The sequence below is a fragment of the Girardinichthys multiradiatus genome, chromosome 1 (assembly GCF_021462225.1).
Source record: "Girardinichthys multiradiatus isolate DD_20200921_A chromosome 1, DD_fGirMul_XY1, whole genome shotgun sequence".
Lineage (NCBI taxonomy): Eukaryota > Metazoa > Chordata > Actinopteri > Cyprinodontiformes > Goodeidae > Girardinichthys > Girardinichthys multiradiatus.
This window is the reverse complement of record NC_061794.1, coordinates 24,787,134-24,807,541: the sequence shown is the minus strand read 5'-3', so window position 1 is coordinate 24,807,541 and position 20,408 is coordinate 24,787,134. Positions and strand designations below refer to the sequence as shown.

Genomic DNA, 20,408 nt, shown 5'->3' with positions numbered 1-20,408 from the left:
TTATTTTTTACTTTATATTTTATCTGTAACCTTTTTATTATTCAGTTATGTTATCATCCTTGAAGTATATTTTACTGTCCTTCCTTTTTAATGGAGAAGTCCAACCAGGGACTGAGTCTGCAAATTAGCCGGTGGCAAGATCGCACATATGAAGGGTAACACTGACAAGTATGAAAACATAATTAAGATAAGAGAAATTCAATTCTATATCTTTCAAAAACGTTTTTCATTGATTACATTTGCAAATTAAGGGCTAGTTTTAAATTACCTAAATTAAAGAAAAACTACAAAGCAGCTAATAGATTTTGATGCAGTCACAGGCACAAGAGGGACTCCATTTGTTCCATTTGTTCTATTGTTTTATTTAGTTTAGTCAGTTCTCTCAAAAAAAAAACATGTTGCTTTTTCTTAAATTAAAAGCTGTCTGAAGGTTTATTTTTTTCTTCAAAATGCAGCATTAAAGGTAAACGTTGTTTTGCATTTTTTTAGTGAGACAGATGTTGTTCTGGTATTCTGTCATTGTTCAGAGGTCAAAGAGATGAAAAACATGACAAAAACGAACAGTATTTGTCAGATCTTGTTATTTTCTGCCGTGGGTCTCCCTGCTGTGATTTTAATTTGTTCTGTCTTCAGTACGAGTCCACTGGATGTCTGATGCACTTTATGAGCACCCCTGGTAGGGGGATAGAAATTATCTTTTTTTCAAAACTGCATCAAATTAATAATGCCTCAGCTTTTCATTTTGATCTAAAAGGAACCTCCCCCCCCACACACACACACCCAACATGCCACCTCACAATAGTAAAGACTGGTGCAACCTGATTCTAATGGAACTTGCACTGAATTTGATTCTTTATAATATAATATGATTTGGACTTGTGTGTCTTCTAAAGTGCCATTAGTGCCACAACAGTGAACTGGTGGTGAATGAATAAACTCAACTGAAATATAGTATTTTGCACGTGGTAAAAAAAATTGTGGGCATATGCGTGTTTATGAATTCTTGTTTTGTAGAAATTTCTATCATCTGACGGGAGCACCTTCTTCTATCTGCTTGCTGTGGCTCCTACATGGGTTTTGGCAAACTGAGAACAGGGCTTCTCATTGCTTTCTTTTAACAACAGCTTTCTTCTTGCAACTCTTCCATAAAGGCCAGATTTGTGGAGTACACAACTAGTAGTTGTTCTTTTAATATGGTATTCTACCCTACTTGTAGATCTTTGCAGCTCCTCCAGAGTTACCATGGGCCTTTTACTTGCTTCCCTGAGCAATACTACATTTGCTGGGCCTTTCACATTAGTTAGGCTTTCATGCCTAACTAATGCCTTGGTAGGTCATGCCTTGGTAGGTTTGCACAGTATTCCCATTTTTAGATAACGGTTGTAATATTGCTCTGTGAAATGTTCACAGCTTAGGATATTGTTTGGACTTCTCCTCAACTTTCTCCCTGACTTGTCTGATGTGCTCCTTGGTCATCTGATGCTTTTTGTTGTCTGGCAAACTTCACAAAACAGCTGAATTCTTGCTGAGATTAAATAACACTTAGATACATTATTTATTAATTTGATGTCTTCTGAAACCAGCTGGTTACACTAGATTTAACATTGGAGTAATGAGGTGTGAATATTTGCAAAGTACTATTTTGATATTTGATTTTAACCAGTGATTTTATATACTAACTCAACAATTACACCCATCTTCTAGCTTCACTGTCTATCTCGACGAGCTTTTATTGTTGTTTTTTTCTTTTTTTATATATAATTTTGTAGAATTATTGAATGTTTAGTCATGGCTATGCACTAAAAAGTAATTACTTCAAAAGTATGAAACATTTTGAATGGTAAATCTAGTAAAACAGTGCTCATCTGCTTCCTTGGTAAAGTTCACGAAATACAGGTCCTTCTCAAAATATTAGCATATTGTGATAAAGTTCATTATTTTCCATAATGTCATGATGAAAATTTAACATTCATATATTTTAGATTTTTTGCACACTAACTTAAATATTTCAGGTATTTTATTGTCTTAATACAGATGATTGTGGCATACAGCTCATGAAAACCCAAAATTCCTATCTCACAAAATTAGCATATTTCATCTGACCAATAAACTTGGTCGGGAATCCTTTTGCAGAAATGACTGCTTCAATGTGGCGTGGCATGGAGGCAATCAGCCTGTGGCACTGCTGAGGTCTTATGGAGGCCCAGGATGCTTCGATAGCGGCCTTTAGCTCATCCAGAGTGTTGGGTCTTCTGGCATTTTGGCATTTCCTTCTCCCCAGCTCTGAATGTTTCTACTCCAGACTCAATCCACTGCTTCCGCAGGTCCCCCAAGGTCTGGAATCGGCCCTTCTCCACAATCTTCCTCAGGGTCCGGTCACCTCTTCTCGTTGTGCAGCGTTTTCTGCCACACTTTTTCCTTCCCACAGACTTCCCACTGAGGTGCCTTGATACAGCACTCTGGGAACAGCCTATTTGTTCAGAAATTTCTTTCTGTGTCTTACCCTCTTGCTTGAGGGTGTCAATAGTGGCCTTCTGGACAGCAGTCAGGTCGGCAGTCTTACCCATGATTGGGGTTTTGAGTGATGAACCAGGCTGGGAGTTTTAAAGGCCTCAGGAATCTTTTGCAGGTGTTTAGAGTTAACTCGTTGATTCAGATGATTAGGTTCTAGAGGCTGACATTTTTTCGGGAGTCCCACGGGTCACTGGATTCCCACGGGAATCCCGCGGGACGGGAGACAGCATCAGTAAAGATCACGTGATTGGGACGGTACAGGATAAAAAAATGAACGGGAGCAGACGGGAGCGGGAGTTAACCAATAGGAGGGAAAATAAACTAGGATCAATTGTCCTTGGAAATGTAAAACTGAGACTTTGTTATAAACTTTAAGAAAAAAAACTTGGATCGACGCCGCCATTGTGTAGTTTTTTTCCAAGAAGCCTATACTATAATGTGAGTCAAACCAACTACACGACCCACAAGCCAACAGTGCTTCTGCTCGATGCGTTTGCTCCCTCTATCCTGAACGCAGGTGGAGAACTGGACGTGGTAAAATTGGATTTGTAACGTAAAGTCAGAAGTAAGGTCTTATCTATTAAACTCATAGAGCTGACAGGAAAGTCGCAAATATTACCGAACTTCAGGAGAGTTGAATGCAGCGGTGTTAACACGCAGTCTGCTGCTTGTAAAACGTGTTTAGTCATAATCAAATTCACCAGTGATTAAGGGACACTTGTAAGACAGATTCTGGATTAAATCAACCCTGCATCTCTTCATTCATCAAACCAAAAGTATCATCATGTATCAAGTCTCATCTGACCAACAAAATTGCTGCATGTGCACTAAAGATTTAAGAGGTAAGGTACGGAAGCCCGTGAGGGGACATGGGGAAATTTATTTATTTTGCGTTCCCACGTAATACTTTTGCGTTCAGCATTTTGGAACAACAGCACAGATGACAAACTGCTCATAAAACAAACACTGATATGTGATTGATATGGTTTATTTGTCATATGCAGGTTAACACGCAGTAAACAATGCGATTAAATGCTTAGGATATGAACAACCGTTCAAATCACGATAAAAACAAAAACGCTAAAGGCGTACAAAAAAAAGTACACATCATGCAGCAGTAATAAGCAAACAAAGTGTCACAGATGTGGTTTCGTGCAGTATTATTGTTCAGTAGTTTGTTTGACAGCTTGTGAATAAAAACTGTCTTTTAGTCTGATTTGAAGATAATTTTATTTAAGGATGATTTCAAAATAAAACTCAATAAATCTCAAAACGGGTGTAGTGTTTGTTTCATTTTTGCAGTTATCTGGTTTGAAAACTATCCCACAGAGTATTGCGAAATAACGCAAAGACTATTGCGTGGGGACACAAAAAAGAAAAAAATCCCCCCTTGTCCCCTCGCGGACTCCGTATAGAAAGGCTTCATCAAGGGAAGATATTAAATAAATATGTTGTGAAATAGAAAAAAATTGAATGTAACATTAAATGTACAATTTATTTAATACATCATTAAATATTAAGTGTACCACTAATTACGTCATGTCGTCTTTAAAATTATACTTAATTATTCAGTGGCACATTTAATTGCATAATAGTCCATTTCATGATATAATGGTACATTTATTGTTTCTAATGATGTATTAAATAAATAAATGGTACCTTTAATTTAATGGCACATTTAATGTTACATTTCTTTCATGTTACATTTACTTCACTTATGGGACATTCACAACATTTATTTATTTAATGATGATTTTATTGTATTAATTTTGTCCAGTTTGACCCTCCATTCTTGAAGCCTGTATAGGAGGTCATGTCAGAATTTGAATCAGGTGTTCTGGAGCAGACACACGTCTAAAACCTGCAGGGAAGGGGTCCCTGAGGACCAGGGCTGTGAACCATTGAGGTACATTTTCTAAATTATGAAGGTAATCCCTTTTTGCACTTTTGTTCACCAAGTACAGTTCTCTTACTAGGTGACTTTTTCTTTCGTTTCAGCAACTTGAAACATAAAAGTAATGTCATTGTTCAAAGGAAACAATTACTTAATAAATAAGTAAAATACAACTAGGTACATTTTGTTTAGTCAGCTAAGATAGGCATGGTCTGTTTCCTTGTTTGATATTTTATTATTTCTTCATTATTATTCTTTTTACTTTAACTGGCCTTTACTACAACTAAAAACAGGGACCTAACTGGTCTTTCAAACAAAGAAATTGCCAAAAGACCAAATGAAGAAAACAAAAATGGGAGAGGCTCAGGAGTGGGAGTCGTTCTGAATGGGAGCGGGACGGGAGTGGGAGTCAATTTACCAGGAGTGGGACGGGACAGGATTTTTTTTGTTATGCTGGCCTGGGATGGGGATGGGACAAGACATTTTTCTGTGGGAGCGGGATGGGGCAGGAGAGAAAATCCACTCCCGTGTCACCCTCTATTAGGTTCATAGCTCGTTTAGAGACCCTTTTAATGATATGCTAATTTTGTGAGATAGGAATTTTGGGTTTTCCTGAGCTGTATGCCAAAATCATCCGTATTAAGACAATAATAGACCTGAAATATTTCAGTTAGTGTGCAATGAATCTAAAATATATGAATGTTAAATTTTCATCATGACATTATGGAAAATAATTAACTTTATCACAATATGCTAATATTTTGAGAAGGACCTGTATGTCTGATACATATTTACATTTTCCCCTGAAAAGTATTAAATTTATCTTGTCAGTTTTCACAAATGTCCATCTGCACCAGACAGTATACTTTTGTTGCATCAACAGTTTGCATTTTGCTGTCTTAAGGATCAAAAAAGCAGTTGGATGAAGGTTTAAAGAGTAATATTGTGTTTAAAATTTTAAATGTACAAACCCATCTGGTTTTCTGCAATACATGTTTCTAACAAAGCCTGTAAATCAATTGAAACACGTCTCAAACCACTTTTCATCTAAAAATGTTTCGCTTTTCGACGGTGGCTACAGTGGTAGGGGTTCGTCCTGTAACCGGTGGGTTGCCAGTTCCAATCCCCTCTCTGTTTGTTTCAGTCGCTTTGTCCTTGGGCAAGACACTTCACCCGCCTTAGCTGCTGATGGACGTCAGAAGGCTCGGTGGTGCCTCTGCATTGCAGCCTCATTTCTGTCTGTTTGCCCCAGGGCAGCTGTGGCTACAATGTAGATCACCACTGTCAGTGTATGAATGGGTGGATGACTGATTGTAGTGTAAAGCGCTTTGGGGTCTCTGTGGACTTGATAGAGCGCTATACAAGTGCAGGTCATTTACCTTTTTTTTTTTTGGCCTTAATATTGCACAAAAAGAAAATTTAATCGACGGGGACCCAATTGAACAATCACTGGAAATTAGATGTTTAACAGGGGTGCCCAAACCTTTGCATCCCACAGATTGCATGCCTGTTGGTGCATTTGTGTGCATGTGAGCCTCAGGTAAGTATATAAGATAAGGTAGGAGGACCTGGGTCTGTAAGTAGAGGACACGGGGACACCAAGGAAAGCAAAAGAACACAAGCTGTCTCCCAGCAGGCTAATCCCGTAATGAAGATTTGTGGCAGTGCTGGCTGGTGATTATTGGCCCAGCACAGGCATAAAAACCATCTTCAGAGCAACAGTAAATAAACAAGCTCTCACATTTATACAAGCCATCACAGCAGAAATGAGAACATTCTGGATATGAGGCAAAAAAACATTGCCATTTTCCAATTTGGGACGGAGAATGCAGCAATACCCCTGATTCTATAAATAAACAAAATGCAAAACAAGACCAAACATTAACAACCATTATTCAAATGTGAAGTCAACGTGAAGTCTGTCATGTCTCTGCTGTTATCCCTGTTTCACAGGCCAACTTCTCCATCCTAACTATGATAATTTTATGGAAATAGTTTGTTTTCAACCTTCTCCTCCTACTCCTGTTTGTTACATTCCATCATCCTTTAAACTGCATGAAAGAACGTCGACTGAACTTAGGAGATGGCTAATAGTCGGGTCATGCAAACATCTAATATGTTTATATTCTATAAAAGCGGGTTTATTAGATAGATAGAAGGATATATGGATACACATAAAAAACAGATTTATCCATTAATCTATGAAACTGTCTATCAGAGGTAATAAAGCGGAGCTTGGGGAAGTGTAGATGAAAAAAAACAGAAGGATAAATGAATGACCTCAGGTACCTCATCACCCCTGTGTCCCTTGCAGCCTTCTAATCCACACCTATGGCACTTCAACCTCCAAACCCCCATCCCCCTCCTCCCTCCTCTTCCCCTCCCTTCAGGCAGTGGCCGGGGAGGTGTGATGCAAGTCCTGGCAGAGCTCCTTCGACCCCCCCAACTCCTCCCTTGTTCCTGCTTACTGAGGGGTAGGGCCTCTTATTCAGGGGAGGACTTGTTTTGGAGACAGGTGTGCATACCAGACGCCTGTGTTAAGCCCTATGCCACACAGATCCTATAACTACCAGCAAGCAAAAGGCTTTCTCGGCTCTCATCCAACACTGAACAAAGAGATTCCTTCAGCTGAAGCTGAAGGTACTGTGGTTACTATCACTGGGCAAAACGTCACAGAGGACCAGTCACCTTCACATCAGCAGACTTCTACTGCATCCCATCAGCCGTTATGCGCTTTATTAAACTGCATGTGAGAATTTTGTTGGACAAGATTGAGTGACGGGGTGGAGATCTGAGCTATTTTGAGTTGTTCATGTAACATCAAGGATTAAAGACAAGCTTAAGGCTTCTTGGAAGGAAAACCTTGAACTATTTAGTCAGTTTGTTGAGTCTGGCAATAAAACTGCAGTAAAGGAGAGCTGCTGTGACAGAGGAGGTCACAGAGTCGAGATATGTCCTTGTGGCCACAAGTTAAGACATTGTGATAGGATGGCATTCCTAGCAGTGTTTCAGATATGCAGTTCAGATTTCCGTTTTGCGTGAGTCAGATGATGCAAAGAAGCCACAGTTTAAAGTATGCTGTCAGACAACATTATCGGTTATAGCCTATAGCCTTACTGTGACCAAAATATTACCACCCAAACTCATTTTACCTTTTTTTCCCTCCTTTGAGCCTCTATCCATCAACACAATTCTCTCTGGCTTCATTCCATCACTGCTTCATAAACTTACCCCCTCCTTCCATTAATGTTCTTCTATGCTAGCGTTGCCCCCCTGAATTGTCCTTGCAGCAACTCAAGGAGAATTGATTTTTCTTTCGGCCTTTGTGTGAAACCCTATCTCAACAGCAGTCAAACGAATTTCCTCCTTCAGTCCCCTGAGCTGGATGGAGCTAGTTTTCTTTCATGATGACACTGTGCACTTCATTTTACCCCTCTGCCTTTCTTCCTGTCCCTTGTACCCCCTCCTCTGCTCATCTCCACCTCCATCATGAACCCAAACAAACAGGGCAGGGATGTTAAATGTGGGAACTATCACTGCAAAGCGTTAGCTCTGCTCAGCCTTTTTGCATTCAAATCCTGTTTGGGATAAAATCAGTCAAGTACCTTCTCCTAATCTTACTATATTATCACTTTAATAATGTTTTTTCTTTTGATAAGCACCAAAAAACACATTGGTGACTATGTTAATAGTATTTATATTGTGGGCTAAAAGTGAACATTGAGAAATCTGATACATCATTGTTTAAGCTTAAAACCAGATATTTACATACACGGTATAAATTAAGCATCATTTTTAAACACTTCACTGATACTGAAAAAGTTCGAGTTGTTCTATTACAACTTCCACCCTGAAGAGTGTTGACATTACTGCTTCCTCTTGGGTCTAAGGTATGGTGCATGTACTGACTGCAAAAAGATTAGATTTGTTTAGTTTCCGACTGGTTGGTCCTCGGTCAGAGCAGGTTCAGTTGAAAATCAGTTGTGGCCACCAGATGTTGCTCGGTGCATCTCTGTGTTTCATGTTTCTTGTTAATGGTTTCTGGTATCAGTGGCTCTTTTTTATTATTTTATAAAAAAATTTGATCAAAATCCTTTAGGTAATCACAATGTCCTGCTGTGTTTGACAAAAGAATACAGCTGAAAACCCTTTTTTCACTGTCTGACATAAAATTAGACTAAACCATTCTTGTTTTAGGTCAATTAAAGTTACCAACATTGTTTCAAATTGTTAAATGCTACAACTCCTTATTATTATTTACACTAAGATTACTATGCCTTTAAACCAGTTTGGGAAGGCTTAGATGAGGACTTCATGGTTTGTAAAATTTCAGGTATTAATTCCTAACATGTGAGTTAATTGTTGATGTTAAGGAAAAAACCTGAAACACACTGATTCCTTGTTTGAACTCATAGGAAATTTAAAGAAACTGTCCAAGATGTCAGGTAGGGAACTGTCTTATTCATTTATGGGTACATTTTTCAAATGCCTGAAGGTACCGTTTTGATCCATCCATTGTCTTATTCCATGTATCGGTGCAGGTTTTCTGGGTGCATGGTACCCATGTCCTATGGTCATTGAGCAATAGGGGGGGGGGGGGGGGGGGTACACCCTGGAGTTTATAGCAAGAAGACAACAAAATCAATGTTAAGCAGTGGTAATCCAAAATCCCTGATCTCAAACCCATAGAACTGAAAAGGTGTGTATGGGCAATGTGACCTACACACTTGACCCAGTTACATCAGTTCTGTCAGAAGGGGAACTGTTGTGAGACAAACAAACAAATGTGTCATTTCTCATTCTAACTCTAACGTCAGTCAGTGAGGGGGAAAAAAATGCATATTTTTTTTTACAGTATATTTCAATATCTGGTTTAAACTATTCACGCAGTTTCAATGATTACAATGTAAACGAAAAAAAACAATCAGCACATGACAGTATATGAATCAATTTATTAAATCAAACCAGCTGAATGTGTATATCACTATACTTGAACAAATGACATCAGCCCTTGTACGAACATTCTTAAATAAATTCTCTCTAGTGATTTTCATTCAGATTGTTTTATTTGTAAACAATGATATGTTGTACCTGAAATTGTGTACGGTTTCTCATCAAGCAGTGAAAAAAAGCTTTGTTCTCTTGCCCATACAAACTAATAATTAATCATTGACTGCAACTTTCATTCAGTTATCTAATGTCTGTACTTGTTCTTGCCAACTCTTGTTTTATTTCTTTAGTTTGATGCATTAGTTGACTTTAGAAGCTGCTGAAGCCACGATGCATCCTTGTTGACGCTACACAGCTGGATAATCTGATCTGACTGTTTTTAACTGAACTACAGACATTTAGAGGTCAGACTTTTGCCTAATGTCACTGCTTAGCCTCACAGCATGTTGGACAAATTCCTCACCAATCAAAATGGGATTTGCTGGATGCTCAGCAGTTTCTTGTTCAAATAGCTTGTCCATGCTGTTTTATATGATAATGCAAGAAATATGAAAAAAAAAAAGAAAGCAATGATACCAGGATTCTAGGCATGGGCTATCTTAAGCAACTACAGCAGAACTGCTGAAGTGCTGGTCGTACACGTCATGTTAATTTGAATCCATTGTACTCATCGTATGTAATGTGCTGTAAGTCCGTGCTGTAAAAACTGTAGTTATCGCATGGAGACGATCTCAGCAAAAGCCTATTCTTAAATGACTTGGATTGGACTGATTTATTTCTTGATTTGGGGTTCCACCTATCTTAAAATCTCATTGTTCGGCTTCTTCTTGCACAACCAGGCTGGTAAAAGGAGTGAAGGCTGAAATCTAACAATGTTTGTTGAAACACCTTGGGCTTCAGAAGCTTTATATATTTGTCTGTTTGTCTGAACTGACAGCTGTTTGCTGGGGCTATGTTTTCAGTCATTTTCAGCAGCACTAAACATTATGCAGCTTCTCCATTGTAGTTGCATATGACATTGTATATTTAGACTTTTGCATGTAAGCATAGATAGAATCATGAGTGACTACAAATCCATATTCACATTATTGGGCGAGGTCAAATTTATCTTGAATTGAACTGAATTTTATTTGTTGGCAAATAGATAGTGCTTGCTTGGTGTTTTTGTTGATGTTAATATTTTTTGTTCTGTTTAACTGTTTCTCAAAATAAAACATGTAAAACAGAACTGCACATTTTCAACAAAGTTGTAAGGACATAAGATATGTAATAATATGGCATGTATTTAACATTAAAATAAAGACTATATAAAACAAAAAGGAACTGCAGTTTCAACAAAATGTTGACTTTGCTTTCTACTTTGTAGTCAGACACACCATTAAAACATGCATAATCTTTTGCAGACTTTGTTGCCCAGGTGTCTTGTAGCCTTAAGGATTCCCAGTAGGTAACTTGTGAATGCATTAATGTGACACTATAATCACACTCAGCTGGATCTCTGTGCCTTAAGCAACAGCAGTAGAAGCTTCTGGTGGTGGTAGATCCAGAACCTGGAGGGTGTTGCGTAAACAGGATGTTTTATTCAAGGTTTTGCAGGTGCCAAAAGAACCCTGCAATGTTTGGTGTTTTAAGAAACCATCTTCTCTAGTGTTCCCTTGGCTTTGCCTTTAGTAAGTGGTCTTTGACAGAAGACACTGCAGAGAGGGTGATGGAGCTGTTGGAGCCAGAGGAGCTTCCACCTCCCTCTTCTCTGCAGTGCTGCACACAACGAGGGGCCACACACACGCACAGATGCTCTTAGACACACAATGGGTTGCCTTTCCACTAGTCCAATAACAGACCTATTCATTAAAGTCCCTTACAGACAGTATTGACAGCCTGCTGACACATAGTCACTCCAGCATAAACAAATGGAGCAATAGTGAGGAGCAAAGGCGGGAAGGGAGGAGGGGGAAAGACCTGTTATAACGGCTTTTTGAGTGAGGAAAAGATCTCCATGAACAAGGAGTGAGGCAGCACCACAGAAACACCAGAAGGAAAATGGGCCCTGCTAGTTTTTCAAGTACACAAACATGTATTATTGCTCTCCCTCAGGTTAAGTAGTATCATCCATTAGTTGATTAACATGTTAATCTGTCATGTTAGATCACACTTAAGATGTGTGATTTATTTCAACAATTATGGGAACTAAAGTTTTCATTCAGGGCCTTACACATAGTTGTCCAACCAAATGTGCAATTGCACAGAGGAACTGGTTGATTTTCAGCTTGATCAGCCAGACAGTAAGTCAAAAATCCCTTCTTTTTTTGGTTGTTGAATGCACCATCCTTACCTATTAAAGCCTAATTGTCACTTTCTAGTCTACTTTCTAGTACTTTCAAGTTTTGCAACAACATCCTTGAGGAGAAAAAGAGAAACCACAACAGGCTTGTTTTGAAGAAATAGAGTAAGGAGAGACCTGCTGTTTTCTCAGTTTTATTGTTTATCTCCCAGGATACATAAACTGCCTTGATATTCTAGTAAAAAAATCCCTTTTTAATTGTCTTTCCTTCTTCTATTCCTCTTCAGAGTAGACGATGTATAAACCAGCACTTTCTCACCACCTAGAGGCTGTTGTGAAAACTGTGCATCTCTGAGTATAATGGCTTTTCTGCTGAAATAAAATAGTATCAATAGTAGTGTGTGCTTGTCTGTGTGGTCAAATACCCGTACACGGACACAGAGAGGGCTATCAGGCTCTTTTCAGGTCACGTCTACACCAACGCATGAGCGTGGAAGCTTCTACTAAAGGAAGAACACTCAAAGTTTGCTATTTTAAATATGAGCATTTAAAAACATCAGATGAAGCACAAATGGTGGCAGATGTTATTTCAAAGGACACTATCTTCTGTGAACACATGTCGTTTTCATCTAAGCTGCAACAATAGATGCCAGTAAGGCTAAATGTAGGTACAGTACAGACCAAAAGTTTGGACACACCTTCTCATTCAAAGAGTTTTCTTTATTTTCATGGCTATGAATATTGTAGCTTCACACTGAAGGCATCAAAACTATGAATTAACACATGTGGAATTATATACTGAACAAAAAAGTGTGAAACAACTGAAAATATGTCTTATATTCTAGGTTCTTCAAGGTAGCCACCTTTTGCTTTGATTACTGCTCCTCACACTCTTGGCATTCTGTTGATGAGCTTCAAGAGGTAGTCACCTGAAATGGTTTTCACTTCACAGGTGTGTCCTGTCAGGTTTAATAAGTGGGATTTCAAGCCTTATAAATGGGGTTGGGACCATCAGTTGTGTTTTGCAGGAGATGGATACAGTACACAGCTGATAGTCCTACTGAATAGACTGTTAGAATTTGTATTATGGCAAAAAAAAAGCAGCTAAGTAGAGTAAAACGAGTGGCCATCATTACTTTAAGAAATGTAGGTCAGTCAGTCCGAACAATTGGGAAAACTTTGAAAGTGTCCCCAAGTGCAGTCGCAAAAACCATTAAGCGCTACAAAGAAACTCGCTCACATGAGGACCGCCCCAGGAAAGGAAGACCAAGAGACGATAAGTTCATCCGAGTCACCAGCCTCAGAAATGGCAGGTTAACAGCAGCTCAGATTAGAGAACAGGTCAATGCCACACAGAGTTCTAGCAGCAGACACATCTCTAGAACAACTGTTAAGAGGAGACTGTGTGAATCAGGCCTTCATGGTAAAATAGCTGCTAGGAAACCAATGCTGAGGACAGGCAACAAGCAGAAGAGACGTGTTTGGGCTAAAGAACACAAGGAATGGACATTAGACCAGTGGAAATCTGTGCTTTGGTCTGATGAGTCTAAGTTTGAGATCTTTGGTTTCAACCACCGTGTCTTTGTGCGGCGCAGAAGAGGTGAACGAATGGACTCTACATGCCTGGTTCCCACTGTGAAGCATGGAGGAGGAGGTGTGATGGTGTGAGGGTGCTTTGCTGGTGACACTGTTGGGGATTTATTCAAAATTGAAGGCATACTGAACCAGCATGGCTACCACAGCATCTTGCAGCGGCATGCTATTCCATCCGGTTTGTATTTAGTTAGACCATCATTTATTTTTCAACAGGACAATGACCCCAAACACTCCTCCAGGCTGTGTAAGGGCCATTTGACCAAGAAGGAGAGTGATGGGGTGCTGCACCAGATGACCTGGCCTCCACAGTCACCGGACCTGAACCCAATCAAGATGGTTTGGAGTGAGCTGAACCGCAGAGTGAAGGCAAAAGGGCCAACAAGTGCTAAACATCTCTGGGAACTCCTTCAAGACTGTTGGAAAACCATTTCAGGTGACTACCTCTTGAAGCTCATCAACAGAATGCCAAGAGTGTGCGGAGCAGTAATCAAAGCAAAAGGTGGCTACTTTGAAGAACCTAGAATATAAGATATTTTCAGTTGTTTCACACTTTTTTGTTCAGTATATAATTCCACGTGTTAATTCATAGTTTTGATGCCTTCAGTGTGAAGCTACAATATTCATAGTCATGAAAATAAAGACAACTCTTTGAATGAGAAGGTGTGTCCAAACTTTTGGTCTGTACTGTATGTTTTCACTTTTTTTGTAGGTCAACTAAAAAATTAATCAAAAGAAAATTAAAAGAACTTTCAAACAATACAAAGATTGTGTTTAGATTAAAATTCAAGACAGTTACGGTGTTAAGCTGAAATTATTGGGTAATTTCCTAAATTTTAAGTTACTAGATTTACATTGATCACACAAATGAATTATAAAATTAAAAATTTAAAAATAGATGTTGCCAGGAAACATTCAAACATTCAACTCTGATAAATGAGCTACCTTCCCTATTGGTTAGCATAAATCTCAATTAAATGATTTAATATATTGCTTTCATTCAGTTTTTTATACTGGCGAATCTATTTTCACCAAAACAAATAAGGGATTCTGCTATTTTTTAAGGAAAATCAACCTTGTTTTTTTCAGAGTAAAACTTAAATACATTTTACTGGCAATGTTGCTAACAGGAGAAAAAATAAAAAAAATGTGCTAGTCTGCTTATGTTTATGTTATGAAACATTGTTTTCAAAACTCAGCCAACAACATGTATATTTTTTTATTTTACTAATGTGTGTTTTCTGACTGGAAGTAATATTAATTTTCTAAAGTGGCACAATCAAAGCCTTGGCCTGAGTCTGACAGAGAATCTGTGGGTGGAGCTAAAGATTAGGCTGATGGAAAGGAGGCCTTGCAGCCTTTAACACCTGGAGCTCATCGTCAAGGATAAATGGTCACAGCAGTTATAAGATCAGTGTGATTGCTGTAAAACCAGTAAAGGTTTTTTTCATTGATCATTGAAAGGGGTTTAAAAAAAATTTTGACATGCCATTTTTTTAAATGTAATGGGTATTTTTTTCAAACTTTGTAGCCCTTTTATGTTGTTTACTGTCTTTTGAGAGATACTAGACTCAATTTCTATCAAAAACCAACCTTTTAGGTGAATGAAAATAACTTTAAACCTATATCCGTAGGTGGGGCATGAATAATGAATAATTTTCTTTTTTTTGTAATGCTGAAACAAACAAAGTGACAGCTGTTTTCTGCACCTTCAACAAACCTCTCCAAAGCTAAGTTCCTGGGTGAGTATTCTGATCACTTTTATCTTTTTATTTCAGTTTTAAAATTTATAACATAGTTTAAGCATTGTTGTGTGACTTTAAGTATGCAAATTATAAATAAATAATAATTACATGACAAATTGTGCATAATAACAGTCTAAGCATAATTACTCTGTCCATTCAACTCAAATAAGGTTAGCATGTTGTGGCAAAAGGTGAAGAAAAATTTTGACTTTCTAAAAGACGTTTCTTCAATTTGACCTCTGTGATGAGGTGAGTGGGGAAGGGGGTGGAGAAAAATAGGTGAATTGCAGAAACAACTGCTATGCATACAGGTCAGCATAGTGGTAGGCTTCATGAAGATAAATTAGGCCTGTGTGGGCACACAGACACAAAGACAAAGAGTCAGATAGACTGGAAACCCTGAACTCAAAATCTGATTTAAACAGACAAGACAGATGAGACAGGGAAAAACATTCAAACATGAACTGATCTCGACGTGGTGGAGGTGTCTCCTCTCCTCGCTCCCAAAACACACAAAAAATGTGGCTTTTAAATTTAATTTGTAAGGGAAAATGTTGTTAGACATCTTCCTGTTAGCAAATCTGGAGTCAGTGGAATGACTTACCAGAGAGATATCTTATCCAAAGTTTCATACCTGAGCTCGCTTGAGGAATCTTTTCTGTTTTCTAAGACGGTATGTCAGCTCATCCGTTTTCTCCAAACATTGTAATACAAAACTCCACAGCAGAAGCTGCACAACTTGCTGCTGAACTTGCTGCAGAGGTAGCTTCAACAAGATAACTAAGCTCACCAAATATCCACTGTTATCTGCATCGGCACTGTCGTCACTATCAGAGCTGCCAGAATCCTCTGCCAGGTCCCAAGAACTACTGCAGTGCTCGTCAACCATTGACTCGCAATCACAACATGAAGGCAGAACCGCAATGGTGATGTTTTTCTGCTCAAGGTCAGAGAAAACAGAGGACAACAAAGGCTGATGGCCAGAGTTGCTGAAGCGTGCAGTTTACACAGGCACCGTCTGGGCATCACACACAAATTTCTGAGCCCTGATTTTCTTTTTTCAAATAGTCTTTGTGCCATTTATCTTGGAAAATGTTACCACAACCTACAAGGTTGATATCAATGAGCTTAATCAGGAAATTTGCTGATTGTAACTCTAGATCACCCTTGGAGCAGAAATGTAAAGGTCATGGCAATGACATTAACCTTTATGAGAAGAAAATAACACTGAATATCTCAGCACAGTGCTGTGAGAAAGCCCGTCCCCTCGGCTGATGTCTTCTGTTTTTGTTCATTCGTAGCAGTAGTGTTTCACATTATCAAAACCATGTTGTGTCAAACAAAGATAATCTGAGTAAATACAAGACAATTTTCAAATGGGGAAAAAAACCTATCCAAATCAACCTGGTCCCGCCAAAGTATATCAATCGGATCAAGGTCCAGACTTTGACTAGGCCTCTCCAGAACCTTTTTTTTAGCCGTTTGAAGGTGGATTGCTGGTGTGTTTTGGGTCATTGTTCTGCTGCACTTCAGTTTAAGATGATTTAACTGATGACCTGATATTCTCCTTCAGGATTTTCATGTAGAGACCGGAATTTGTGTTTCTATCAATTATAGCAAGTTGTCAAAGCAACAAAGCAGCTCTGACCATCACAAAAGCACCAACATGTTTGTCGGTATGACGTTCTTTTTCTGAAATGCTGTTAATTTTACACCAGATGTAACATAACATGCCTTCCAAAAAGCTTTACCTTTATCTTGTCAGTCCATGCAATATATTGCCAAAATCCTTGGGAATCATAAAGATATTGTTTTGGAAATTTAAGACAGGTGTTTTTCGTTCGTTATGGTTTTGGTGTTGGACCACTGAAGTTTATGCCCAGTCTTACTTCTTCTTACTGTTAAACACTGACCTGAACTGATGCAGGTGAGGCCTGCGGTGCTTCAGATGTTGTTTTTGGTACTTTTGTGACCTCCTGGATGCAGCCTCTGACTGCCATTGGAGTCATTTTGATAGGCTGGGTACTCCCGGTAAGGTTCACCACTGTTCAGTGTTTTCTCCATTTGTGGACAACGCTCGTCTTTCTGTTTTGCTAGAGCCCAAAGTTCCTAGAAATTACTTTTCAACCCTTTCTAGACCATTACATGTCAAAGAGATTTTTATCGGTTCTTCACATTTTGTAAATTAAGGAATGATTTTGTTGTGTTGCTTTTTGAGATATTTTAGCCTACTTTATGTTTTCAGAGAGGTTCTATTAAAATTATGTCTTGTGTAAATTGCTTTGTAACGTAGGCCCATATTAGTTTGGAAAGTCTTCTTTCCATTAATAAATGAAATTCCAATTTGAAAAACTGCATTTTGCATTTACTCTTGTTAGCTTTGAAAAACAGAATCTTACTAAAGCTTTGAGCTATTCCTTAAAACCAGAAGCATTGGTTAGCTATTAGATGTGAAGGTAGGGTTTTGCAGTAAGTTACAGTATTATAATTTAAATTAGGTTCATATGCTGTAAAGAATCTGCTGTAAAAGCAACATAGCCTGAGTGTGTTTCTGCAAAGGCCCTCATTGAAAAGATAAATTCCAGGTTTTATTACTTTTGCCTGGACACGTTAACAGCTAAAACTGACAGTGTAGTAACTATCTTAAGCCAAAACCATTAAGGTGGTAGCTGTGCTGCTGTTAACACAGGTCGGATATCATTTAGGCAGCTGTTACCACCTGCAACCTGATCAAGACAGTACATGTCTAACTGCTAACTTCAAATATTCACTTTTGACCAGGTGCAAAACCTGACAAAAGAGGGTTTCCTGGTGCAATTCAGCAAAACCCAACTTTTATTTTACTTTAGCAGGCATTAACTCTACACACACGATGTTCGACATGTATATCTCTCCAAGCTCTCACAGCCGAGAGAATACTCGACTCCCTATAATCATTAAAGATGTCTGCATGAAAAACATGCCTGCCGGGTGGGCAGAGAAGCGGAGCTGTGCCTGAATCAGCCCAGGCATGCGTTAAAACAAAGTGGCCTCTCCTTCAGAGCACATAGCAACACAACCAAACACACACACACACGTTTGCAATGCTGAAACGCCACACACAAATTAGAAGACTCTAGAACACGTATTTCTGTCTTGTTGAAACAGTCACTGGACTCATCCTCTGTATGCATTCACACAGAACTCCCTCTTTCAAGCGTGGTCAGTATGAGAGGAGCATACTAAAGAAGAAACTGCTGGCTGGCTGACTCAGAGCAGTGCAACAATGTAAGATTAACTGGAAACTCCAACGTCCTGCATGCTGGAGACTGGTTCATTCCCTATAAATACTTGTATTGTTTGTTGTCTGGCTAATTATTATTATGTTATCTCAAATGATGTAAGAAAAGGTTAGCAAATTATCCCATGTGGTCCAGTATATTTGTATAAATTTGCATCGCTTATCAGTAAGTTTGAACGAAAGCATCTCTGTCAGCTCTGCTCCTCTGGCAGAACATAGGAATGGTTGAGTCTAGTCATGTGACCAAACAGCTCCAAAACACTTTGACCTTCACTGTTATCACTCACACCTGCCTCAGTAATGGCACACCACCATCGTAATTACGCACAACGATCATGACTTAAAGGTTTATCCAGGCGCAGCAGACGAGCAGACATTGGCATTAATCAGGAGCTGCTGGTGGCCAAGTTTAAGTAGGGATTAGTGACTGACCTCACCAAAAATCCCACGCATCAAAAAAAGACAGAGACAACTCACCTAGAATCATGCTGTGTGTGTTTGTGTTGCCTTTGGTGTCCCCTGGGGTTGGCAGGTGTTCCCCCACAGCCCGAGTCTCTCCTGCTTTCGCTGAGAGACAACAATGGCTCCAAAAAATTCAGAGTTGCCCCCCCCCCCTTCCACTCTCCAGAAAGACACAACTCAGAGAGGCAGAGCTGGATGTGAGGACAGACTGCTGCTGCTGCTACTGCTGCTGCTGCACATGTCGTCCCTTGCGCCTGCCCTCTCCAGGTGATAAACTGTGTGTGTGGAAGAGAGAGAGCGTGGGTGTGCGTGTGGATACGTTTGTGCACGAAGGAGGAGGAGGGGGTCCAGTGTTTCTGCAGCGGTGCCTCAGGTATGCCTGAGGACAGTGTGGGGAGCAGAGGACAGTGAAGGGGAGAAAGAGAGAGGAAAGCAGGGGGGGTTGAGCCTAAAGTGTGACGGCCAATCACAAGGGGGAGGGCTACAGAGCCATAATCTTACACTCCACACCAGCCAGGAGGAAATGCAGTGGTCCCCAGAAAACAGCTGACAAGCACTTTCCTTACATCTCTACCATTTCACTGGAGGCTTCAAAAGACGAAAAAACTGGGGAACGTCCTGGTGCTGTGTAAAGTCAGCATCTCCTTTGGTGTCTTGCTGAAAAACACTCACTCTCTTTTCCTAGTCTCATTCTCTCTCTGCATCTTGTTTTTGGGGTTGGGTATAACCTAAAGGCACCTTACATGCCTTTGCTCTGATTGGTGGTAGATGTGGCCAATGGGAGCGGCGGCAGACACTTGTCATCATGCAGAGTGGAATTCATGAAGGAGAGACAGAGCTTAACTGAAAATGCCATCTCCCTCTCATTTTTCACATCCACCCCCACAAGAGCCTGGTTTCCCACATCTGTTTACTGCACTTGTTGTTTACCACCCCTTCCCTCTCCTGTCCCCCCGCTTCTCTGTCCTTTGACTCAACACTGTGAACTTGTTAAATGATTTACCTTTTATTTCCATCCGTCTTGTGACCCTTTCAAGCAAAGTTAGATGTTTTATGAACATGAGCTTTTGTCAGAGGGATTGAAATTCAGACTGGGAGAGCAATGGGGAAGGGGAAAAAAAGAGAAAGAGATGAAAATGGGAAGCGACAGAGCGGAGGAAGCAGAAAAGGAGGGGTAGAGATTAAACAAAACACAAACTGACAGAGGGATGAAGAGACATGGAGTGACAAGGAGAGACGAACAGAAGGAAATGCAGGCAAAGAGAAAGAAAAGCTGTCAGACCTAACAGAGAATTAAACAGGACCTCAGCAATGCAGTCACTAATTGAAAAGGAGATTCACAGACAGTTTTTCATGGTCCATATCCACCACACCAAGAAGACACTCAGAAAAATGTCCGCTGTCATGTTCCTGTTCTCCACTCTCCTTCCAGTTTCCCTTTATGAAGGAGAAATTATAGGACAGCTTGGGAGAGACGTTTTCTAAAATCACACAGCCCTGACATTATTGAGAAGCTCAGCGCTTTAGAGAAGGCATAACCAAACTGTCAAAAAAACGAATCCCCATGGGCAGGCCTGCTTGCAAACAAAACAGATATAACCACATGAGCCTGGGGCAACAACAGAAAGCTGTCTGATGTTCATGGAGTCTCCCCTTGTCTTGCTTTCTCTTTATGCTTTTTATTTTCTA

The 20,408-nt window shown here is 39.6% G+C and overlaps 1 protein-coding gene across 1 annotated transcript in view; it reads right to left on the bottom strand.

Moving 5' to 3' along the window:
- znf385a (zinc finger protein 385A) overlaps positions 1-19,371 on the bottom strand; it is a 107,875-nt gene extending 88,504 nt beyond the window's left edge. Inside the window, exon 1 of the mRNA XM_047381800.1 lies at positions 18,735-19,371. Within this exon, the coding sequence (XP_047237756.1) occupies positions 18,735-18,744 (10 nt within the window). The 5' untranslated portion in view covers positions 18,745-19,371. The remainder of the gene's footprint in view (positions 1-18,734) is intronic.
- Positions 19,372-20,408: the final 1,037 nt, after the last annotated feature.